Consider the following 26977-nt stretch of genomic DNA (forward strand, 5'->3'; position numbering starts at 1 on the left):
TCGGACTCGATCCTCTGTTCGCTGACTTGGACTCGGACTTGACTGGGTGGGAATTGAAAATGACTCGACTCAACTCGAGTCAAAAATGTAAAAGTGAGATTGACTTGTGACTCGGAGCCTTGTGACTTGGTTACAACCCTGCTTAGTTCAGTCGAAGAGCAATACGGAGAAGTTGTGTCGGATGCGGCTTTAACACTTTGCGCGATTAGTATACGTTAATTAAAGTATGGCAGATCGTAAAAATGCCCTATAGTGTATAGCTTTATTTTCGAAAAATATAAGGCTTTTTTTACTTCAACATGTATGTTCTCCAGACAAAAGAACTGAAGCTATAATTAGAACTAAGCGTATAATACTCGTGATTGAAAGAAAAATACAAATACTACTTTAAAAAAGCGTAAAATATGTCTTTTGTCCAGAAAGTTTCAACGGTGGTCTGCTAAAGCAGGTCTAACGTTAAAAAGTCGAAGTCCACTTTTTCAAATTAGGACACGTCATGGGCTGCTAGGTAGGCTATAATAGGTAATTGCTAGATTGCGAAACGGTAGTTTCAAACGTTATAGGGGGCCATACTTACTGTGATGAAATAATTGATATTGGCGACAATGCGGTGTTATAGGGGCCACGCAACCCGGTATCTAAATTATATTCAGCGATAATTTCGTTAAAACATATTTGTCACTCCACATCTACCGTGCGCGAAGCGCTACGAAAATTCCGCAGCCCCGAAATTCCTTAGGCTATCTTTCTTATTGGAGTATTAAACTACTTCTACTTGACAAACTGACAATAGCGAAAATTAGGTAAGTGGTTCACAAAATATTACGAAGTAGAATTTGCGAGAAAAAGATCTACTTGAGTAAGTACCAGAAGTAGAGGGAACTACTTGAGTACTTTGAAAAAGTAGAAGTACTTCGTTACTGACAACCTCTGGAGAAAAGTACGATTACATTCACATTATTTCATCAGAAGCTGCGCACGTGCGCAAATGCCCAGTGCTGAAACGGTCTCTGCGCACAGAAAATCTATGCTGCGCACAAAAAATCCAAAGTGATGACAATTTTTTTATTCGTTGCGCACTGTTGTCCAAGGGACCGCGCAGGTGCGCAGACTCGTGAAAAATTAGAGGGAACATTGCCAGGGGCAAATACTGCTATCGCTGAAGTCTGAAACCGAGGTGCAAGTGCTGCCCGCAAAGGTAGATATTGCGCTCCGTGAAGAAACGAGAATTTGCAATCACGTGCGCCTCACGAAATAGATTTTTCTTTTAGTGTGGTCGCGTAAGCGTAAGCGATACTGATCGCATTTCAATAGCGCAATCTTTTCTGGGAATGGCGAAATAACATGGTTTGTCAAAGTTATAAATAACAATGGCCTAGATCGAAGTTAATCAGCGAGAAACTAACGAATAATAGTCTTTTCCGCGTGGCATGAGCATTGCGTAAGATTTACTGTGCAATTACATGCCGTGAATTTTCGAAGTCAACAGGCAAATCTGATGACGTATGGTGAGATATGATAATATGCAGAATATGCAAGTACAAGCACCCATATTGTTTAAAAATCCATCCCTTTGCAAACGTTGATCGGGAAATGCTACAACTGTGCACTGAAGGGCGTTGAATTACATCAGCTTCTCGGCAGCACAAATTTTGGTTTATTCGCAGCACAAATTTTGGTTTTATTCGATTCGTTTGAACGGGAATCTTCCGTCGATAAGGCCATACGCTGATATTGTTCTTGCTTCAGTCAGACTTGAATATTCGTATCAATATATGTGACTGTATGTCTTGATAGTAATGAGCGCATATTGCCGGTATTAAGACGTCACATCAGTGTTTTGACGCGGTAGGCCTTATTTATTTCAAGTGCGTTCTCGTGCGTGTATGTCTAGGTTATGGTTACCATATTTCTGTGACCCAAATTCCGGACACTCTTTAGCGTCCACTAGTGGATTTCAAAATGAGTTATGACGTCACAGTAGTAAGCTCCGGGCGTATCCCAACCCTAGACTAGGTCGAGGTGGATGCCTGTTCAATGTTCATAAAGACCCCAACTGGTTGCTCATAGACCACAGGTGGTCACGTTTCGGTTCAGGAGTAGCCTATGTGGCTGTGTGTTGTGTAACCGGGACCGATACCACATTTCCAGCCCCTTTCCGCCCAAATGAACAATGATTCTGAGCCCATCATAGAGTAATCGATGCAACATCTGGGGGGCTTGCTATATGAATCTGGTTTCTATATGCATCTGGTCGTTAAATTGTTCGAATGAAGTCTGTCAATAATATTGGTTGTTCCATATATAACTATATAGTCACTACTTTCCGCCCACATGATCTAATCAGAGTTAGCGGTAGAGCTGGTGGAGAATGATGAGTTCGGAAATAAAGGGAGCGTAATTGTACACCGTAAAGTCAGGTTCATGTCCGAACGACAACATTGTTTATCAGCCTTATTCCGGTGCGCACCACGGAGCTTTATAAACACCCAAATCCTGTGGTTTCCAACCTTTTATGGTCGCGAGTTCATCTCCAATTTGAAAATGTTTCGTGGTCCAGATCAAAATTTGACGAGCTTATTACTAAAAGAAGTCAGCACTAGACTTACTCACGGGCCGATTACGTTCAACATATTCGCGAAGCCCAGAATAAAGGCAAACAACCGCCACGTTTGGAACCACTATATTTGAATAAAGCATTTAAACGGCCTTAACGATCTCTAGGAGTATAACGTTCTCCTATAATTGCGATTATAATTGGGCTTATTCCAGTAAATGAAGGGTGTTTTTATTGATATTTTATTGCAGTTTTTGCGAGGGTGGTAATCCCCATATTAAGACCAATGAACGAAAAAAAATTGAGCCTACGTTAAGTCTTCAAAATTCCGGACATTTGGCATATTTTAGAAATTCCTCCCGGACGCTAGTTTGAACAGTGAAATTCCGGACATGTCCGGGAAATTCCGGACGTATGGCAACCCTAGTCTAGGGTCTACTAGTAATCTATATATAGTAGTCTATGTCACCATTTATACGGATTTATTATGACGTCACATATTATCGCACAAAATTCCGATTCGCCGTCTATAGTACTTGCGGTTACAGGGTCCGTTTGCGTCGCTACAAATGTTTTGGCTATAGCTGTTTGCCTGTGTGGCCAACGTTGAGTGAATATTCTCTAATTCTGCACTGTTTATACTGACCGCTTTTAATAATGGCAAAACGAAAGGGTAGTTTCTCATCCCCTCACCAAGCCAAATTAGCAAAAAAGTGCGATTCGTTTGACATAGCTGTTGTCGAGGCATGTGAAAACGGAAGAAAAAACTATAAAATTAGGTGAGAATGTTTTTCTTTTTCGAGCGATAAAGGTGTGCTCTGCAAAATATGTAGAAAATCAAAATATGGAAAAGAATAGCATTCATTTTCTTCAGAAAGCCACCGCACTCAAACTGTAGTCAAAACACCCTTAAACTATGCACCACAGAACACGTGCGATATCCATGATGTCGAGGTTTATCGCAGTTGCGGGTGAATGCTTCTTAGCCCTTTGCGACACCACAGAGTCGCACGTGTGCATGGTGTATGGTGCATATCCCGAAATATTTCAGCAGGAGCCCAAACGTGACGACTTTCTGAAAAAAATTCCCTCAATGGCTTAACTTCAAGTCGAGACCATATCATGATTAGAGCGTTGTTCCCCATCTTCACTCATAATGTGATTATCTGGTGTAATGCAATAAAACTAAATGTAAATGATGTATTTTGATTCTATCAATGAGTCATGTGACTCGAATGGATTCACTCATGTCTGTTATTACACACAGGACCGTAACTGCATCACCCCAAACCCCCCAATTGGGCGGTCCGAGTTCGAAGGGGAATCAAAATTATTTCGTGAATGAACATAAATCATGGACTAATTTTTTGGAAATTTATGCAACTTTTTCAAAGTACGTCGTAGTTTAGTACGTTTGGGCGATTTCAATATCTTTTGACACAGCAGATAGGAGGAAACGAAATAGCATCATCCACCGAAGTCATTACCAACGGGTACGATCGAAGTTATTTTATTATTATTTAAGGGTCCTGTCCTACCTTTACCACACACCTTACTCGATCAGCTCTTCCGGTAAATCTGGTTACGTGAGCAGAGAGAGGATAAAAATTTATAGCAATATATATGCATTTCCCGATCATATTGACCGATTCAATAATGAATGATATAAAATTTTCGCACTTCGCGCGTCCAAGCTATACACCCACTAAACGGACACACAATATCGATGATAGGTAGCGTCAAAAAACGTAAGGGCCGAGGGGGGTCTGAGGGGGTGAAGGCCCCCAGATACTAGGCGTATCACCATATGGGGGGCCTACTTGCGCACTGTTGTCTATAGGCCTGCGCAGTGAGTTGACGTGTTTGCGCAGACTCGTCAGAAATTAGAGGGAACATTGATCAGAAGCTTTTCGATCTGCTACTTATCACGACGAGATAGCGTGTAGCGGTAGTTCGTGGGCTTATCTCGATAGGTTGGTGATGGGTTTGAACCCCGTGTTCGATTCTCTGTCAGAATTGAAGTTCCTTGGGTGACGCATGGGGTCCAAATTATGAAGGGAACTCTGTCACGTAACGATTTATTGGAGAAAACTGCAAACGAGGTATCGGCTTGTCGACGATACAACAAACGTGAATTTTATATCTGATCTGATCTTAAAACTGAACCGTGAACACAATGACTTGGACTCGGGTCAAAACACTATGACTCGGATTCGTCCGTCTACTCACTGACTTGCACTCGGACTTTTATCGGTGGTGAATTAAAAATTATTCAACTTGACTCGAGTCAAAACTATTAAAGTGAGATTGACTTGTGACATGGAACCTGTGACTTTGCTACAACCCTGGTATAAGCGGGTGGATGTGGGGGTAGATTCCAATGTTGAGTAAAGAATTGCGAAATAACGATTGGTGCCCGTTTCAAGTAGGCTCATAGGAGAATAAGATAAATTGAATATGAACATGAATTTATGTCATAAAGAATATTGCTTGTGTTAGTTGAATATATGTGTGCCTATTGTCTACAATCTACTTGGTACAGATATCATGTGCTGTCGCTATGACACATGCTAATCATATAGATACTTTCTTCCTTCACTTCAACAAAGAAATGTTGTCTGTGAATGTAAGTGCCAATGGGATTGTGGCTGCGTGGGCCGAATGGCACAACGTTTTCATGACCACATAAAACAGTATGTCCCTAAATTTATTGAAACACGCGCACCACGCTCGGAGAAAGGATGGTCGATATTAGGTAATGAGAAAGTGACCGTCAATGATCGAAAAATAATATTTATTTGTTGTCATATTTCGAAACAATGTTAAAAATGATACAGTGTCAACTCATTTTAAACCCCAATGAGCGTTTTTCTATCAAGACATTAAAAGGGTATTTGTTATACTACAGAGCTTATTGTCTTGGTCGCTGCCTTCCGAGCAGTGTCCAGCTTGGCGAAATAGCCTTGTTAAGCGTCCCCTGACGGGTGTATGTCAGCGTGTTTTTGTCATAAGATCGACTTAATTTAAACTCCTAAACACAGCGACCTGCTGGGCATTAACTACTAAAAAGACGTCCGACTCCAATAAAGAAATATTTAGTGTTCCAAACCTTCCCTCAATTTCAGCTTTCGGCTTTCTTTTTTGACATGCCCGTTCATGAGTGACGAAAAATCATCGTAATCGCGGACACTGATTGCCTTGTTTTACTAATTAGGGATATGGAAACGTATCACGTAACAGTTCGAAGCACAGACCGTGCAATGGGTAATTTGACTCTGGAAACAAAGAAGGCTCGGTGACTTCTTGGTACTTTAATTGGTACGGCATAATTTGCTACATTGACTGTATTTTGAATCTGTACTACGCAATCGGGGTACTTAGGCTGCGTAATCGCGGCATATTAATGAACAGGCTTGAAAGTAAACGGATTTTGGTTCAGTTTATACAGCCTATGGCTTTGGTCCACGTAACAATATAAAGTATGTTTATTGTTTTGAATTCCCAACATATTTTCGCGGGCCGCTCAGAATAGCTACGCAGGCCACACTTGCCCAGGTCTGCCCTAAAGCGCGAATCAGAACAGGCAAAGGCCATAGATTCTGTTCGTGGCGAACATTTGTTGGATAATTCTGTTCGTGCGAAAAATTATCGAGACCACAGATTTCGCGTCGTCGGGAGAGGCCGTTAACACTTTCATTTCTGTGCATACGAGTAGACTTTTATATTTACGCCAACCTAGTTTGTGCCAACAGAAGGAGTTCGTATACCATCTAAAGTAGTTCATTTATCAATTTCTTCGCTTCAATCATTCGAAATTCTATCTGGTGACGTCTTATTTGTGATACGTTTGTTGATATACAATGTTCTTTACAAATATATGCCAGTTGCTGACGATTGTCCCCGACGATGGCCAGCCGAAAATATATAAAATAATATTCAATTGTACATCGGAGTTGTGTACCTCCAAGAAGCTATTTAAACACTGTTGGTGAACATAATGCACAAAATGCACAAAATTAACTGTGAACCAACAGAGTGTTAAAAAAACTAAACCATTAAAATATGATTTTTACTGAAAGCGAAAATATTTAAATGAATATTTATTGCAAATATGTTTGCCTTCTGCTGCTTCTTTTCAGATACCAGTTCAGAAATCCAAAGCTTCGTCTTCGAAACTGTGTTGGCTGTTGTTCGTTCGAAGCGCAACAGCGTGATACCAATTGCTTAATTACTAAGGCAAGTTTTTGTAGCAGTTAAATCCGTGAAAAGTTGCATTTATTTTTGTAAAATGTTGCAGAATTTGCATTTCGACCACATTTTGCTCGGTTGACTAAAATTTAAAAAATAGGTCAACTTCCAAGCTTGACTAAAAAAAAGGTCAATTTTTCGGCTCAGCTCCCGAAATACCCGTAAAAGCGTTACTTCGGTGCTAATTTACGGTGTTTCAGTCGAATTTGGCCGTGTATTTCACCATGATCGAAAATACTTTCATAAAAAACCGAGAAAGTTGCAAAATGTTGCAAAAAGTTGCATGGAAAAAATGGACAAAAGTTGCAAAAAGTTGCACTATGAGATTCCTTCAAGCAGCTTAAAACAACATTCTACATATCTTACGAGTATTTAGGAAGCTGCCGGAAGCTGTAAAAAAAGTTGCAAAAGTTGCAAAAACTTGCCCTAATAATTACAAACAAGTTTTTAGTAGTAGAGATAGGATAGGCATTTCAAAAGAACGGGGATTTGATTCCGGACCCAACCTCCCATGCGTGTGCCACTTCATACGGTGTCCCCTCACAACAGTCTCAATTCGACTCCAGATCGGTTCTGCAACCAACAATGATCAAGACGGGTGAGTCATCACAAATCATATGGAAGAGTTGAGTGTGTGTGTTAATAAGAACCAGTGATCAATGTATTACGTGTGGATAATTCGTTACGCATGTACGAGCAGATGTAATGATGAGTAGTGGAGTTTGAAAATCCGACGTTTCTCCTATCAATAACGTCATCAAATATCGCGCTATTACTTGTTCAGGATGTTCAGTTCTTGTCATAGTCCTTGTATTTGTAAAAAGTAATCGCTTGTTTTACAAAGAAATCGATAAGATATGTGAAATAATCGATTACTATTACTTCGGTTCGAATGTAATCGATTGTGATTACGATTCTTGAAAATTCTGTAATCGTCGTAATCGATTACGATTTCTAATCACTATTACCCCGTGTCTGGTCACAGTACAGCAAGTAGGCGTATAGGAACGGTGCTCAACCGACGATCTAACACGACGACTTACAAAGGGTTGGTTGCGTTAACTAAGCTTCATACACAAATATATGCCTGACTGAACGTCGTCCGTTAGTAGCCATAGTGCCGCACGCCTATAATTACCGTGCTCTTTGAGCTCAAGTATGTACCGTAGCACCTGTTTTGTAACCACGAAGTCATTCATGCAGGTTGCACTTGATCAAATGTAATGTCAATTTGTTTACTCAACTAGGACTTTGCGCTCTGCGATCGACCATGCTACGATTCGATCATTTCTTCACAGATATACAATTCTGTGATCATGCGTAGCTTTTGAACACATGTTCAGTTGTTCACATTAGTATTACCATATATAAAATACCAACAGTAACGCCAGTCATTATTGTTAGAACAACTCTTATAGCGAGAAGTGGCGTAACATTTCGGTACTCAAAGCCATCGCACCATTAACTAGAATAGATGTGTCCAGCAACGAAAAAGTGCATCTATGAAATGCAATAGGGATGTCGGCTCAAAATTAATCTGTAACTGTACAGTGTACAGCCTCAGCCTATAATTAGCTCAGTAAATTAAAACGAATTGATATGATGCAATACACTACCAACCTACACATCCATGCGATACAATTTAAACCTGCACCAAGTGATCCAATGGGTGAAGAGTATAGGCTAATATAAGCTTACAAACTATATTGCAATTCTATTTGAATAAGACATGAGGATTGGTTCAGGTGAGCACCGAGCACAATGAGCAGTCTATACAACAGAGATATATAGTACTTTACTACTACTTTACGACAACGTAAGCTGTAAGCTCCGATCACTTCGTTCGCGATCAAAATATATATGTGACAGAACGATGGAGTTTCAGTAAAACGCACAATCATTGAATGATTGATCACCGTCACAGGTCACACCACCAGCGTATCGCGAAGAATCCGAACGTATGCAAGATGCAGCCGTTTTTATCGACACCGATTACTTGATGACTTGAAATTGACTCGTAAATTGTAGCCCAAGTAACGAGTCAATCCACGTTTCTGAACGCCGAGTCAAGTCAAGTCATTTTATCAAAGTTACTCGAGTCATCAAGTAATGGCGAGCGTATCGCGATAATTCGAACATATGCAAGATGCAGCCATTTTATCGACACCGATTAGTTGATGACTTGAAATTGACTCGTAAATTTTGGCCCGAGTCACGAGTCAATCCACGTTTCTGAACGCCGAGTCAAGTCAAGTCATTTTATCAAAGTGGCAAGAGTCATCAAGTAATGGTTACACTGGCACGAAGGCATTTGACAACGAATAAGTCCAGAAAATTATTAGATTGTCTGATTTCATCAGAAAATGCGACTATACTTTACAAAGCACCATCTTTACTAGAGTATAGGATGTTGCAACGTTGTCGTCACTTGAGGACGCGTAGCATTAATTGCTATTTTGGCTACCTCTGCATGCCGGTGGAGTGATGCGAAAATCCTCGGTAAGGGTTGATTTAAAAACGCTCATAACTTGCAAATGCGCATTTTGTTGCTTTATTTTGTAGTTCACCATGGTCAGCATCTCCAAAACGGATTTGTCCTTCCACCTGTCATGGAACACTTTTGCGACAGCAGGAATTAGCGTTTTTTCTAGTGCTACATGTTTTTCTTGCGTCGCGTGCATGACAATACTATCGTCCACGATGGTAGAAGTGTACGTGTACGGTGGCATGGCATCCTCTTCGGATAAATCAGATTCCAAATATTCGGGCTCACTCTCCACAAAAGCATCAGTAGGCTTAACCCCTCTATCCGTATAGTCACCACGGCAATAATCCAAGATGAAAAGTTTTTCTTTTCCATTCCATTTGGACTCCTTTTGCATGAAGAGGTCAAGTACCTCTCGCTCATAAACGCGTTTACCGTTACATCCCAGGAAATATGGACGTGGAGCATGAATGCCAGTCGCTTTCGGTTTCTCTAAACCTCCGTGAGTGCTCACTATGACCACTACAAACTCGAAGTCATCTCTGCTGGGAGTTGTAGACAGCTCAGTAAAGAGCTCCTTCATCTCAACGTCTGTTTTATCCAGATGACCCTCTTCCTTGAATAACTCACACCCGAATATGTCTACCCACAAGCTTTTCATCATATTACGTTCAAGCTCATGCGATTTGTTTCCTACTTTCAGAGCGTTACAGATTATCAAAACACATCCCTTTGTTCTGCACCGGGTTACCCGGGGCGGTGGAATTGGCGTGCGACGACACCTATCTGCTCTTTTACGTTCCAATCCACGCTGCAACTCAACCAGGCCTTCTTCGCCAGGGTCATTGCCACTTAGCAGAGCCTTCAGACCCTCCTCGGAAACATCTTGCAGAACTGTTTGGATTAGGCGTGCATCCTTCATCGATGATTGCTGACCATCTGTCACGTCATTCTGGGGGCTATTATCACGACATGACTCGTTTTGAGCTGAGGCGTTACTTTGATACAACCAAAAATCCAATCCCAGGCTTGATTCAAATATGCTTGTCTCTTTTAAGTCAGTTTTCATCCGATAATTCAGTATGGTAAGCATTTCGAGGACAGACTTGTCACGTCTGTTATCAGCGATTACAGCATTGATATTATCGATCAAATGCGGTGATGAACCATGTACTGTAACAATATCACTAATGGTTGGCATCCGTACGGTTTTTTCTACTTGGCGCCTTCGCCTTGGTAAAAATCGGGATCTTTTTAAAACTTGAGGCGAGTCCTTCTCGTACTCCAGGTGACATTCATCACCCGCAAATCTACAATAATTCAAAATAAAAAACTTTGGCTTCCCTTTCCAGTTTGGGTTGTCATTATAGAAACAGGAAAACATGTCTTTTTCGAAATATCTCGATCCGTCTGCGCAATGTATTGATTGCTTATATGTCGTGCCCGTGGTCACCCAAGAATATAGCTGTTTAAGATGATGACGTAGTAAGTCGTAAAGGGTGCTGTTGTTGTTGTTGTTGTTGTAGCTTGTTTCTTTGTCATGATGTGAGTTATATCCTTTTGCTATAATGACGACCACCAGGTAAGCAATCTCTGAAGCATCCATAGTGGAGAGCCTTTGAAATGCTTCATCAAGTTGATTGCTACTTAAGTCTATATGAATCTTGTCATCGAATAGCTGACACCCAATTGTCTCTTTCCATAGCTTAGCTGTCTTTCCTGCATATTCGCGATGAGTATCGGAATTATCTGTGAGATGATTACCCAGTATGAAGACGCAGCCCTTCTTATTGGGATGTAATCTGTCAGATGTTGGTGTAGCTATATCCATATTTTTAACATTGGCAAATCACTCTTGACGCATCCGTGTTACAGTAGGTTTCTATAACTAACTTTTGATTAAGGTCACGTGGAAAGAAAATTAATTATTAATAACTATCGCACCGTATTTGCAATGTTGGTAGTATTGAGTATTGTATATGAAGCAACTTCATACGTTCTGGTGTCTGGAGAACATGCATATACACTAGGGTTGTCCATAATTTGGAAAATCTTACGAATCCTCCGTTGTAATGTCTCATTCTATAGATTATTGATAAAAAACGACACTGAGCCTGAAAGAAGCTCACAGGAAGGCCGTTAAGATTTCGTGCAAAGCGTTTGAAAGTAGCTGCTGAAGAATGGGCGTGCCACCGACCATAGAACAGCGAGAGGACTAGCAATCACGAAACCACGATTCTTGATTGGATAATCAGCTATGCTTCAATGACCACGACAGCAGCAGCTTGCTGTGTACCTGATCGAGGAGACTGCTACCGGCGGCAATTCTGAAGGCGCATTGTATGTAGGTGGACAGATAATGATTTAGGATTGATTCACGGTATGTTGGGGTACGAAATACATTATTAACAAACAAAAACGTCTAAAGCATGACCGCTTTATTGTGAAGGGAACCACCGTAGCCTATATGCCTTGTTTTCAACGAGAGAGAAAGCATAGGCGCTTATGCAAATGGCGACGGATTCCTAGTTTCAGAAAGGCTATATCATTATTGAATACAAAGATAAAGCTTAACAATGGCCCTATAATTTGTGTGATCTTATTGGGCTCAGGTTGTAGTACATAATTGAAGTTTTCGAAAGGTCTAGGGATAGGCTGAATCAGACGGTTAGGCTTGGCACTTATCAGATGTTTACAGCAAATTGAATTCACTTGTTAGTGTTTTCAAAGTCGCTAAAGATGCAGCAGAAACGAGGTTTAAATGCAAGCACAGATTATGCTTGATATGATGTACCAACTATGCTGGATGCTATGCACTATGCAGCATTGTCTGTGCCTATCTTTACACCCCTTTTCTGCGCGATTATTAAGGACTATTACATATCATGTCAAGCATAGTATGTGGTCTTTTCTGCGTCATCATCAAGGACTTTGACAACACTTGCAAGTGAATACATTTTGATGCAAGCATCTGACAAGTGCCAAGCATAACCCGCTGATTCAGCCGATCCTTAGAACTTTCAAAACTTCAACTATGTACTACAACCTGAGCCCAATAAGATCACACAAATGGTGTCATTGTTAAGCTTTATATTTGTATTCAATAACGATATATTCTTTCTGAAACTAAGAATCCGTCGCTACTTGCATAAACGCCTATGCTTTCTCTCTCGTTGAAAACAAGGCATATAGGCTACGGCGGTTCCCTCCACAATAAAGCGGTCATGCTTTAGGCGTTTTGTTTGTCCATCATGTATTTCGTACCTCAACATACCCTGAATAAATCCTACATCATTATCTGTCCACCTACATACAATACGCCTTCAGAATTGCCGCCGGTAGCAGTCTCCTCGATCACGTACACAGCAAGCTGCTGCTGTCGTGGTCATTGAAGCATAGCCGATTAGCCAATCAAGAGCCGTGGTTTAGTGATTGCTAGTCTTCTCGCCGTTCTATGGTCGGTGGCACGCCCATTCTTCGGCAGCTATCTTCAAACGCTTTGCACGAAATCCTAACGGCCTTCCTGTGAGCTTCTTTCAGGCTCAGTGTCGTTTTTTATCAATAATCTATAGAATAAGACATTACAACGGAGGATTCGTAAGATTTTCCAAATTTTGGACAACCCTAATATACACAGTACTGTGGACCTCATGAATTGCAGTGTTACTACCAGATACTTTATGTAACAATTGTGATTGAAAAGATAAGCGGATACCAGGATTGCATCCTTATTGTAAATTTACAAATACTATGTTTCATATCACATCTGCGTACTATGTACATACGCGTACTTGGTTTCTACGCTTAACAATACAATATACCCGCTCCTAAGTCGGCTCCTAGAATGACAATAGTAAATACGTGCAGTCGTGCATATACGCGTCACACTAATTAGTCATGGTTAAGGGTGCAGTCTTGACCAATCATTTATTGACCAACACAATTACAGAATGACATGAATTTTGAGGATCTCGAACTTACCACGAATTCAGAGTACCGTAACTCACTCCCCAAATGAGAAAATGTGAGGTACGGATGCACCCTCAAATGTAAAAAGATACCCGATATAAATTGAGGCAACACATCTCGGAACCAGCCTCGGGTTAAATCTGGCATTTCGAATATTACTTGCTTTTCCCGATAGCTGTCGTGAAGAAATTGACTTCTATCTTGAAATTATTCTTGACGTTTCGTGCGATAAAATGCTCACGTATTGGTAGTGACCAATGCCTTAATATAACTGCTGATATCTGCTACAAATTTAAAAATCAGTCTAACAAAAGTTTAAAACAATGGTATATCCTTATCGTAGTCAATTGACTGTATGTAGTCTTTGAAGGATTTTCTTTCAGCTTGCGGTGGGCAGCTACCATACACTTCTTTCGGGCATTTCATACGCTAAACACGGAATACTGAATGCCAATCTCTTTTCAAGTCCTGAAGCCGACACAAATTTAGTTAATGAATCACGAATCACGACGCAACAGCACCACTCACGATGTGAGAGACTGGGTGAATCGCGATTGAGTGCACCTGCGCAGTGCACAGCAGGGGGCTGTTAATAAAAAGGACATTCGAAGAAAGGCAGCAAGGGATGGTCGTACATTGAGCTGCATTTGAAAGAAAAATTATTTTAAGACAAACATGTTTAAATCATGTTATACATTGCTGTTTTTAACCATGACGACACTAGTCTTTAATAGTGACGTCGCAGTAGATTCACATTGACAATTGAAAACATATAGGTTAAATATGACTCCTTTGACGAAAAAGGCGCCCAACCCTGGTCTAAGATATCTTTAACCAGAACTACATCGTTCTGCACCATTGTTACGGTCGGCTGTCATCATCATCATCGGAACATCCATTCTGCAGGAACAAATGATCTATATCTACTCGATATAACTGTTGAACCGACGACGATTTTGAGGGTTCCTACCTTTCCATACCGTATACGTTGACTAGGTCGGGGGAAAATCGTTCATAAACTCATACAACTTGTTTGTTCGAAAGTATTACACAATTATGGCATAATTATATGAAACGTTTCAAGACTGTTTAAAACAATGGTCGTCTACTCAAATTTCGCAGCGGCCGCGGGTCACAAAACGCACTATCGAGACAAAATGGGCAGCACTTTGACGTCATAATACTATGCTCTCTAACATGGCCGACGGGTACAGTTACCACAAAATAATTGATATTTTATTAAATAAATACAAATGCAACAAAAAATATCATAATCATCAATTTCATTTATTGTAAACTATGAGCTGAGCACGATACCTGACAACTCTTTACAGCGACTAAGAAATTGATATTGGGGGTAGCTAGACACGGTACTAGATGAAATACCATCTCCTTGTAAAGCTTGATCTTGCGGGGAAGCCATAAGCCGTTTTGTAAGCTTCGTTGTCTTGGCAGTGTCTGGGCCATGGCACGTCATAAGCAATTTGCCCGTCGATATCAGATTATTCTCCTTCGATGGAATGTCGTTGCCATCGCCGAAGGTGTTTCAGCTAGTGAGGAATAGTAATGACGGGCACAGGAGAATAGCTTATTTTCAGACAACAACAATATTTTGAAACCGCAGCCGTACGCTAATATTAAAACTGTTGGCGAAAATACCTGCCTTCGCCTTCGATCCATTACTGATTCGCCATACCGCGCCTACGTGCTCAAGTATGAATACCCACCATATTCACACAAGGACTGTTATGCCTTACGATAGCTCTGTAAGATCGCACGAGATTTGTATAAAGTCATTTCGTTAAACTATGTCCACAGTCGGGCATTGAAGCGTATTGCTCCTGCTATTGAAGAGTGACGACGCGTGAAAACGTGGGTCGCATATCAGCCTGACGCGGCTTCGCAAGTGTGAAGAAACACACAACAGTTTCCACCAGAAAAAGGCCATCTCATCGGTGATAGATATGGCTAGGGTTGCATTTAAAACAAACGGTGTTTCAAAACACCTTGTTTGAAGCATGTTTTATATAGTATTTTAAACAAATGCCTTAAAAAACAGTCTTATGTTGTCATACGTTTTCTAATTATGCCATAATTGGGTAAATACATTTGATAAAACATGTAGTATGAGCATACGGACGATTTGCAATGGGCTCTGGAGCATTCTAAAATCTCCGGAGCTCTCTTTTATCACAAATTAGCTCCGGATCCAGCTCCGGAGCTCATTGATACCACTGCTCCGGCTCCGAAAACTATCGAATGGTTCGGTTGTAGCCGTCGCAAGGAACCGACATTTTGTGTGGATGTGCAAAGTCATCCATGCCATTGCTAAAGTAGACTAGACATTGTACAGCAATAAAACAGTGACGGGGCGTGACGTTTTGATACCAGCACTACGCTCGTTAAAGAGTAACTGCATTCTAAAAATGATGTGGTCTCAAATTGTAGGGCAAAACGAGAATAATTTTGGCCGCAGCCGTTTTCTTCAGAACGCCACCGTAATGGAGCTGCAATTTATTGAAATTTCAATAGCAACTTCACGCTCCAGCAGTCACGCCGAGATCGACCTTTATATAGTTGTCAGCCGATGTTATGAAGCAAATATGTCGTACATGCCCTATGTCCTGAACCTAAAGAAATAGAATACACTAGGCCCGATTTTGAAATAAATTTCATGACTGAACAATGAACATCTTCCGTTTAACGCGGTATCTAAACCACCTTGGCGTGTACGACCAAGCCCCGAACTACTGCTATCTCCAGCTAAGCAAATTTGCGTGATCACCATGAGCAGATGCATTGTTGGTAGCAAGCTGGACGATTAAGTACCGGCGCTTATGGAAAAGCGTCCAGTGTTTAAATATATTTGATTCCCAATGAGTTTGTAAGTGGTGCTATGTTGATGTTGAGTATAGTGTAAAACGACTTTTACCCCATTAACAAGTTATACAGCAGTAGTCAACACCCCAGTCGCACGGATTTAGTTTTTATGATACAATAACCATTTGAAATTGAGATGGACCCCGCACGCTTGCTAGATTTTTTTACATCAGACAATGATATCAATTTCACTGATTGGTTGAATCAGCATCATTCGCTGATTCCCTACATGCAGCGTATGCGTATTTCGCTCTTGATGTTGTGTGATTGCGGGTCAAGCTCACACAAGAGAGTCACTAAATATTCACAAACAGAAAGCTGGATATGTCGAGAAAACTTTTGTAACAAAGCCGGTAAAATTTTTGAGATTGTCAAGATGTTGATGTCTTATGCTGCCAGCGCCATTCATAGAGTGACCCGCAGTTGAAATGCAATAAATTTCAACCAACTATGTTTTATTGAGGTTAAAATTGTAATACGTGGAAAAGGTTCACAGTGCAGAGCCTACCAAGGTTAGTTTGTGAACGTGAACCTCTCAATTTCCGAGGTTCACACACAGAACGCGAACATCACGTCCACATCATCCCTAGTTTCTAAGTAAACTTATACAGGAATGTGTTTGAACTAAGCCTAAAGTACAGACAAAACCATTCGACTATGCATCTTCTGACTTTGCGCGTGAATATTTTTGAGATAATTTGTGACATAACCCGAAAATATTTTTTTCGTCTTTGCGACTTACCTCAGGAATACGGACATCACTATTTGCCATGCATAACGCGATAACGAATTTTATTGATCTGTCTCGACATAACCGTTGCCAATTCGTAGTCAGATGGTTGCTGTAACTAAACTATTCTATAAAGACCATTTTCGACCTACGGTTTCACCGCAATAACTAAAACCAGCCCGCTTATGAAAAAGCTAGACACCCCTGGAGGGGTACATTGTCATACCCTTGGATACATATGAGCTCGTAATGTTATTAATGGAAAGTAGTTATCTGCATTTCAGCCAACTAACGGTACATATTCCATGCTCTGACTCACCGATATCACCAAGTCATATTAAACCTATCGCACTCAGTCGGTCTTGGCCTATAGCTTTTTCTCTAGTTCGTACAACTGCTATTCCCGACTACTAAATCTCCCAGTTCAACAGGAACACCACTACGCAACGGTGGAAATCTGGTAAATATATGGCCTGCTACATATTGAATACCCGGGTATTTACTGTGTAGTTTGTATGGGATCCATTTTATCGACGGGAGCCTTACGCCGCTGCAACGCAGAAGGCTGTTATCAACTACAATACAGCGTGAGAACCGAGAACATATCATTCTGCCGTGGACCATCACACCAGAGCTTACAAATCAGTGCTACGTAATATAGCTATAAGGAACCGGTCGCTCCTAACATGAATTACCACTTAATAACTCCCACTAACTGACTACTGCAATAAAGTCGGTAAACGGCGTTGTCATCATTCGGTTCTGCCTATTCTACCCTTACTAGTTCCTCGCTCCGACATCCAGTTATAACAAACGATCTTGAAATATATCATACTTGTTCCAAAACACAACACGAAAAACAATAATATCAATTGTTCACTGGAAACACATCTAACTTTCCCACACATTATATATTTTAAAATCTCGTAATTATGAAAATATTCAAAGCAACTCATGCAGCCAACTGTCTTGTTCTAGTATTCTTACACCAGCGTTCCGCTTCTGATATTACGCATACTGTGCCCTATCACACCAATTTCACGTATCATAACATAATGATATCGCTCTGATGCCGGGGTCTTAAACCGATGTCCGCTAGATGTGGGGGTTCCAAGAAAACCCAATAAAAATATTGATGATTTCATTTCAAGGTCAAGGATTTGTTTCAACACCATCGATGATAGCAGAATACCGCTAAATTATTGCTGATGATTTCATTACGCTGTTACATACGTCTGTAACGTCACTACCCCACCGGCAACTTTTCCGTTATCTTGACCCCGTATAGCCGTATCACTTGCAGCTATAGGATCGATGTTAACTGGGCCACCATCCTCAACTGAGTTGGTTTAGTTGAGATGAAAACACAATAACAGAAACAGAGTATACGACTTTGAAATCAGTTTACAATACACCTATATCAGAATCGGTAGAGCTCAGAGAAGTCTTTAACACCCGCTTAAGATAACATTTACACAAGGTAAAAGTAATAATTTATAATCAATTCATTTTAATTTTAATATCGTCAAAATGGCAATCTATGCTACAAAGGTTTAAGATCCCCTGCTTGAATGAAAATCCATTCCTCATATCTCACGGACTGTCGTTTGTAATTCGTTCGAACGCAAATTGAAGTAATCGTAGAAAACGCTACGCGTGGAGTTCGAGAGTTTCATGTTTCATATTAGTAAAGCAGTCATTTCTGACTGTTACTAGTTTTTCTTTGCATTTTGAAGCGACGTTTGCAGCTGCGACTGTCAACTGCGACTATTAACAGAATTCGCGTTATCGGCGGAAATAATTGCAGAAATAATCTGCATTTCGTCAGCGACATTGATAAAAAGAAATAGTAACAAGGTATCGGACAACCGCACAGTTCGTTTGCAAACAACAATGAATCGCAAAGTTCAACCACTCATCGACGTAAGTTAGTCGAGAGAGACAGATCCGTTTTCTTCGATGGTCTTCTCTAAAACCTTGCGTCCTTTCGCGCTGAGATGCCGCGAGCCTCTGATGTCGTTCAGCGTTATCGAGCATCTCACCTTTGAATGGCGGCGCAGAGTGACGCAGTGTTTGATTTCTTCCTTGATTGTCTGAAAGATGTTTTAGAGGACCGTGAATATCGCATTAAATTGGGACTCATTTCCACAGTTTTTGATGTCAAACTAGAATTCTATATTCGCCAACTCACCCGTCAGATTGATAGAGCTAGTCATAAACGGAGTATTTCTACATTTTGGAGTACCCAACTAGGTTTCGCCTACTCGCACCACTTATTCCAGTTTTCAGGCTACTTCCTGTTCTACGTGATAGTTTTTTTTTCCCAAACTACTAAGTGTTTACACTTGGGCCTTCGTAAACAAAATATAGTTGATGGATTGGTTTGGATTACTTTTGTGAGTGAAAATGTCATAACGACCAAGCTAAATAGCTGCCGCATCATAGAAACGTAGTATATTTTCTCCATACCTCGATATGAAGCAAAGTGTTGTATTCCACCAACTTCTGTAGATTATCGAATGCTTTGTTTGAATATTGAAAGTTATATGTAGAGTACGGTGTCTTCGGATCATCAAATATTTTAAACTTTCCGCTCTTGTCTCCCGGTGATCTTGGAACACCTGCAATTTGATTGATTAACGTTAATTTAATGGAACAGCTATGGGAGTCATTTCGCAAATCTAAGTATACGTTTTTAAAATCAGAACTATAATTATCGTGATATTGACATAGCTAATATATATAATTTCCTACAAAGGATGTGATTTTAGCGTAAATTCGAACTCTCTATATACACAGTCTTTCCCAGTAACCACACTGTTCCAGAAGCGCGTAGCTAGGGGTATCGGGTACATTACCACGCTGTTAAAATGCCATTATTTTCAACATTGTTTACACATATTTAATCGCCTTGTTTTTCATTGCTCCAGTCCATGAATGATACATTAAAAAGCGCATGTCTTACGTCGCCTTTTTTCGCTCAATGATCTCTCATGTGCAGGACGAGAAAAACCTTTATCCTCACCTTTCAATCTCATTCTTGAGCGCGGCGGTAAATTCATTAGGATTTACGGAAAACTAAATATCATACACACCCCGTTGTTGAGTTACTGCTCTACAATTGGCAGTAAATACAGTCACTAAATTGCAGTGAATTATCCTGCCCAATAGTTGTGATTCTTTGAGCATGTTGGCAGCCCGCAGCTTCATGAAAACCCGCCTATAATTCGACATTTAAAACATGTGCACATTGTGCAGGCTGCTATATTAGCTGCTTCACACGTCGGAAAGCATATATTAACGATAATTACTTCTCACGTGTATATTAGTCGTTGGGCACATTTAACGTTCATTTAATGTAAATTTCAATGACATGGCCAGCGTAGTTTTCGAAGTTTATTTTCGCGGCACAGTATTGAAAGAGGGTTGCAGATTAGTCAACATCGTGCTAGGTTCATAACCATTCAGTTCAAAGCGGATTATGAGTTTGCGCTGCAAATGAACACTTCGTCTCCAGGCTTCACGGAATCTTCAAAATTGTAATACTTCATTTTGTGTCTATACCATTAAGAATACCCTGACCCCTTGGGTGCTAGCATCTCCAATGATTATCAAAATAGATTGAATGCGTGTCAGCTTCAGCTATAGTTACTATTTCTATTCTTGAAGACGTGATGGATGGAGGTCGCTAACATGATTATAAACATACCTGGCTTAGAGAATTGTTGGAATGACTGGTTCGTCAACACGAAGTGGACGATCACGGGTGCCCGTTCGTTATCAGTGTCACGAAATACGTAGCACGGTTTCATTCCTTCTTTGTCGTACACAGTCGGATCGATTTTCGGGAAAGGTAAGTTGTGGAGTCGAGCCCATTTCTCGGCCAGCAATATCTCCTGTAAGTAGATATGTTGAAGAATGCAATGAGTCGCGCATTACTTCTTATGCGAGAATTGAAAAATGACTGGAGCCGAACGCATCCCGAGCTAGACTTTGGAATACTTTTGAAATCTTCTCTTCTCTTCTTCCACTTGAAGTAGTTAGGACATGTCTTGGAAATCGTTACTTTCCTTATAGTTGATCAGAAACGCCGACTACATTGGCAACATCCGTGTGTTAGTGGTGCCATTAACAAGTTTGAAATATTTGTGGCCCGGGCTGCCATGAGATCATCTTATTATTTTTATTTTTTATTTTTTAGGGGTCTGAATGAACCGCAGTAAACCGCCCACCGTGACGCTTGTGACAAGTACTGCAGAATTTCACCACAGCACATATGTGCCACAAGCGCCCGTAATAGGGCCCTTTGTGTCATTGGACACAAAGCACCCATAGGTTGATTCGTTTTCTTCATATTTCTCTACTGTTACAGGCTCAAACGGTCGGCCCAAGCAGGCTTTAGAGGGGGCGTCTGCGGCCACTGATCCCTCCGCCACCATACTTGTGTCCCGAGATACTGGCCCGTCGAAGCGGCCTCAGACCCCGGTCAGACTATCAAGGCCTGGCGGCCATACTCGTCCTGGGTAGTAAGAGTGATTGGACAGTGATGGTGTACCGCTGGGGCTTCGCATCGCCCAGCGTTCAGAGAGGCGATGCTTGTCTTAATACAACCAAAAAGTCCAATAGGTACGGAGCATTTGTTTTCATTTTACCTTGAAAGGCTGGTGATCATCAGATGGTCGCGCGCTGAAATCGAAGCTGATGATAAGATCGACCGCACGCTGCGGTCGTAAAATCGGGGGATACGGACTGTTGAAGGTCAGTCCAGAATCGACGAGATGGACCTTTTTCCTGAAGCACTCCATCGCCTCCCCGATGTGTTTGAATTCGTCCACTAAAAGTCAATATACTGATTATAGTGACGGAATTTGAAATGATTTGCAGATATGGTTTTGTACAGACTCTCGGAGCTAGAGAACGACAAAACGTCGATGCGCTATTGGAATCCTCTACTAGTTGCTGACGATTACCGCAGTAGAGTCAAGTTGAGCTCGGTCGGACTTGAACCTACAGCCGAAAGTGTTGCAGCGGTGAAAAGTACGACTATAGGGTACACGCTTTCTGTCACTCAATTATACCATACAACCGATTTTATTTCATAAATCAGCTGATAAACAACCGGTTTTACTGACGAATTCGTATTTACATTAATGCCGTCACTTCACAACAAGAGCGTGGCGCATGAAGGACAACGATGCCTCCGATTAAAATAGATACATTGACGATCCGATGTTAAATATTAGCGTGTGTAGACGGGTGCAGCAATGGCACTCGTACTTTTATTTTGTTATTTCCCCGAAAGTTGTTACCAATCTGGTAACGTATGGTGAGTTCCAATCAAAATCCCGATAACATTTCATATCACTCCCAAGCGTAATTCCAAATTCGATTATAAATTTACTTCAAAGACGCATCGAAATTTGATCCAATTTACTATACTTATTACGTCAGAGCGAAAAAATTATTTGTGGATTTGGTTGACCGCATTCACCGCACAGTGAACATATTGTCCGTTGCGATTTGTGAAGTATAGGAATAGGATTAGGACGTAGTGTATTTTTGCCCTTGATGCTTTTGCGGCATAACACCGACTCATGATATACATACACACGATCTGTGCATATGTCTACCATGCGTGCATATGCCGCTGGACAAGGTAGCAGCAGATATAGCCTCGTACGGCCCGTCCAATCTTCACACTATCCCGGTAATGCTGAGGACCAAGCGGAAAAGCCATAGATACCAGTGTTACTAATCAGGTCTTTAGCCCGACCCTGTCGGGAATAGAACTCGCGACCTTACGATCCACCATTACGCTATCTTGTCGGTAAACTCCGCGCAAAACTTCCAAGATCCAATCTTCAAATTGAAACCCAATCAATCCTCAGCTTTACGGCTGGTGTCCGACTTGTAAAAAACTATACCAATCTATACTCGGTAGGCAGTTAACTATCTAATGGCTTAGTGAGTAGTTCCATATCTAAATGCGTATATTAACAATGCAGTAGTTTATACAAGTCTGGCTGGAACTTCAATAGTTACCTTCCGCAATCGGTTGAGTTGAAGAAAATGGAGAAATAGGGTAGGTATTATTGAGCGACAGTCCCCTCATGTAGTTGAGAATCTTTCCCGCTCTGAATTCGCGAGTCTTGAATGCAAACAGAGCTGGTCAAAGTTGGCATCGCTTCTATTCAAGGGGAATGAACGGCGTAAATTTCTACTAAACAACAAGTAGTAGTAGCAATATACAAAACGTGTCAAGATTATTTTCGAAAAGTGGGTTTGGTCAATGATTTGCCTACTGTTGAAAGTTAATGGATGATGGCTGCTTTCGAAATTGCATGATGCAACTACGCGACTAACGTAAAATGACCAATAACGCTGCAAATAGATGTGCCTAATATGTCGGACAATATATTCAGCAGTTACTCTGATAGCTAGATATACGCGCGGTTCTCATGACGATTTCCTACAGTGATGCTATCTTATCACAACACCTCTTTATACTTTTCAGAATCCAAAGCGTAAAAATAAAGCAGTTTGTCCCCTAAATACTGGTCAAATTGTAGCAGAAATTGGCTAAAAACAAGTATCGAATGTAGGCAAAACTCAATCGAGTACTCCGAGAGATTACAAACACTTCGTCACTGATTGATCAGTGATCACATCCGTTCCGGACGACCCTACTCTCGAATACATCATGTGACTCACTTGCATTATCGCATACGAATTGAACATGTTGGAAACGAAAGTGTTCAGGAGAGACTTTTTCTGCTTTCCGTTTTTGTTGCCGTCCGGGTTGTTAGTGCGGGATTTCGGATTCGCCGCGTCGTCCTGTACGTTTCCCTTTCCCCATGGTAGCCATCCGCCGAGACTGAAAATGCTCCCGCGTTTTTGCGTGGCCCTAGAATGAGATAAATCGCCATGATGGTGTGAAAATGCATACGAATGAAGTAACCGAACATCTTTTGATATGTGATGATTACATTTACTAGAACCAGAGGCGGTACGGAGTGCTTTTCTTTTCAAGTGCGTGTTGCCTAAGTGAACTACTCGCTCAAGTGTTATGCCTCTGATCTACTTCCACTTCTTTGAGCAGATCATCATGCAAAGCTATCTACTTTATAAACTGTGGAAATATTTGCGTCATCTTCATGAGTGAAATAGTCAATACAAATGGGCTAAACTTTGCGGTATCACGGTACCTGAATATATATATTTTTGAGGATTCTACCTATTTGCAGTGACGTCAGTCATCTTGAGTTAGCAATGGAGAAACATATTGAAATTTCGAAAGTCGCCAATTCATATTAACCGATAGTAGTACGCAAGCCTTCAGCCATGGCTGCATGTTGAAACTTACCACTTGGGTATAGTTTTGAGACCACTTGGAGTAGTTTTGAATTTATTCTTGTACCTATATTTGTAAAGAGATTGGTTATTTTGCGTTTCTTCAATTCCGGAAATAGTTCATCTCCGAATGCACGCTAAAGGTACCGTATATGATGTCTCAGCAAATATACTTTTCAAAATTACTTTCTCGCGTATTTTTCCGAAGTTCTTCCCTAGTCTCATTTTAACTAGGTTGTCTACGTCGTGGAAATCTCTATTTATTGTATTTGAATTTAATTGACGACGTTACATATACTTCTACTTGGGTAGGAACGGTGGCTACTTCAACCATCACTGGATATAATTACCGGATATTGGAAAATTATATTCCAGTCACACATAAAATCGTGCTGGTAAAGGCATGCGATGTTACCAGGTGACGACAAGGAGTGTGATGGTGGCAGTGACGTGCGGTGAGGTTCATGGTCGGTGATGCACTGACCACTTTGGAGCCATATATACAGATATATAAACCCAAAATGCCAGTTGCCGCGTTACCGCTACTTCTATTTGAGTACTAACGCTGACTACTTTGGCGACATCTCCGTCGTAATATTCATTCCTGTATTTGTATTTAAAAATTGACATCAAATATACAGCAAAATACGTAAATACCAAACATACAGCCCTGTTATGAAAGAAAAACACCAAATGAGAGTTAGTAAACCGAACTGAATAAAACTGACCCTATTAAAACTGAATTTTATAAACTATATAGCTCCTTTGCGTATGATAGGTAACGAAAACGTTTTATGTAAATGAAATGATTCAAAGAAGTGCGCACTGTGCAGTGTAGGATTCTACGCAACCGGTGCTGATGTTAAAACGACGGTACCAACAAACCTTTTGTCTTCTTTATGAGGCGTCAATGTAACACCAGTTACCCATGTGTGTCGTCTCCCCTTTCTATACGTAAAGGTACGGTGGGTAATACCTTGTAGGACACGTTCGTTTTAAATTATTAGATATATATAAGTGCCTTAAATGACTAATAAAACTCATTACACTGAGAAAATACGACGATCAAATCCATACCAAATATTTTGCCTTCTGTTTACCAGCAAATGCGGCGAGAGATTGTAAAGAAAATAACAGAAGTTCCACTAAGCTGACAATATCATTGGCACAAAGATCGCTATATTTGTATGGCGACATATATGCAGAAGTGATCAACAATAAAGTACTTATATGTTTTCCGTGTACTCCGAAACACTTGCCACTTAGTCAAGTGCTTGTGTTTTAGACTACATCCGCTTCTACTTCCTAATTTTCAGGAACAGCTACTTACTTTTTTACACTTTGCATTTTGTCATGTAGAAATAAGTTTCGGGGTATGTTTGTATTAGCCTTAGGAGGGAAACTGCCATTAAACAGAATATATTCTCGATACTTGCACCCATGTAGAACGTTAACTGCTACTGGTATATGCGACCCATCGCCCAAATCTACATTTTCATACTACATACTTGACTTATACTAAGATATTTATTTCTAACTTATATTTAAATAGTTCTGACATATCTTTGATATTGCTATCTACTGATTAATGAACATAGATTTGTAGCGTTGCTTCTACTTCTACGTGAGTAGCAGCGCTGACTATTTTGACCACCCATATATAATATGTATATACTTTATATGTTTACATACCACTACAGCAAAACGAGTAAACGTATATGAAATATATGTAGGCATACATAAGAAGTTTAACTCGAACTTTATGCTTTCAGTACCTGCGAAGTTCTATACCAACTTGACAACCCCGAAAGCATATTGCATCAGCAATTTTATAGCAAGGCCGCAATGCGTATGGTTTGCGGATACGAGATACTCACTGTTTCGCCTCGTTTAAGATCGCAACGTCATCAATCGCATCCTCGAATTCCTCTTCGTCCTCATCTTCTTCCTCCTCGTCCATTTCGTCATCAGAATTCTCATCGTGCGGAGATTTCTCTTTCGACATCGACATTTGAGCTGTCAAATTATGTGATAAGTTTATATCAGGTATATTATCCTGGTGATTAGGGATCGCGTGAACTTGAACCTTGTGACGTCACATCGTCAATCCCAACCCTACATTTCAGACCACATAAGCCACAATGTTTGATAAAGTACTTGCTGACGTTTTAAACGTCACCAAATGTATCAACCTGAGCAATCAAATGCTCTATTAAAATCAATATCTTCTGTCGCTTTGCTAACAATTTCGACGGCGACTTACAAGGGAACATAGGCATACGCCTAACGGTCTAGGCCAGGCCGCACAATGTATTCGGCGTCTGACTATTGCTACATTGGTATTGAGCAGAGTGTAAAACGGGTTTCTGTACTTGCAACCGATATTACCCCATAAACAAAATATTCAACAATAAGCGAGCATGAACCTTGACAAACTCAAGAATTTTACTTGCTTTGTTACAAAATTTCGCTTGAAATATGCAGCTTTCCGTTTGTGAATATTTATAGTGACTCTCTGCTGTGAGCATGACCCGCAATAACACAACATCGAGAACGAAATACGCCACATTTGGGGAGTCAGCAAATGATGCTTATTCAAACAATCAGTGAAATTGTTATAAAGAAGACATCACCTTTGTCTAATGTAAAAAATTCTAGCCGGCGTACCGGCGTACTGGATCTATCGTGATTTGATATGTTCGAAATATTGTATCATCTGTATGGGTTATACAGTGGCCAACACCTCAATCGCATAGAT

The 26977-nt window shown here is 40.7% G+C and overlaps 1 protein-coding gene across 6 annotated transcripts in view; it reads right to left on the reverse strand.

Moving 5' to 3' along the window:
- Positions 1–26977, reverse strand: part of LOC145434981 (cytosolic phospholipase A2-like) — a 96464-nt gene that overhangs the window by 11458 nt on the left and 58029 nt on the right. For 4 of the 6 annotated variants that reach the window (XM_080312218.1, XM_080312217.1, XM_080312221.1 and 1 more), the window contains exons 13-20: positions 26097–26235; positions 25105–25167; positions 23581–23773; positions 22912–23017; positions 21522–21703; positions 20579–20765; positions 19339–19490; positions 17689–18962 (exon numbers count right to left, since the gene is read on the reverse strand). In XM_080312218.1, the coding sequence (XP_080168344.1) occupies positions 18798–18962; positions 19339–19490; positions 20579–20765; positions 21522–21703; positions 22912–23017; positions 23581–23773; positions 25105–25167; positions 26097–26235 (1187 nt within the window). In that variant the 3' untranslated portion in view covers positions 17689–18797. Of the gene's footprint in view, positions 1–17688; positions 18963–19338; positions 19491–20578; positions 20766–21521; positions 21704–22911; positions 23018–23580; positions 23774–25104; positions 25168–26096; positions 26236–26977 lie in introns of those variants that run through there. The other 2 variants (XM_080312220.1, XR_013913659.1) reach the window with 2 other exon arrangements.

The sequence above is a fragment of the Botryllus schlosseri genome, chromosome 3, assembly GCF_051294905.1.
Source record: "Botryllus schlosseri isolate E-star chromosome 3, Bs_hap1, whole genome shotgun sequence".
Classification (NCBI taxonomy): domain Eukaryota; kingdom Metazoa; phylum Chordata; class Ascidiacea; order Stolidobranchia; family Styelidae; genus Botryllus; species Botryllus schlosseri.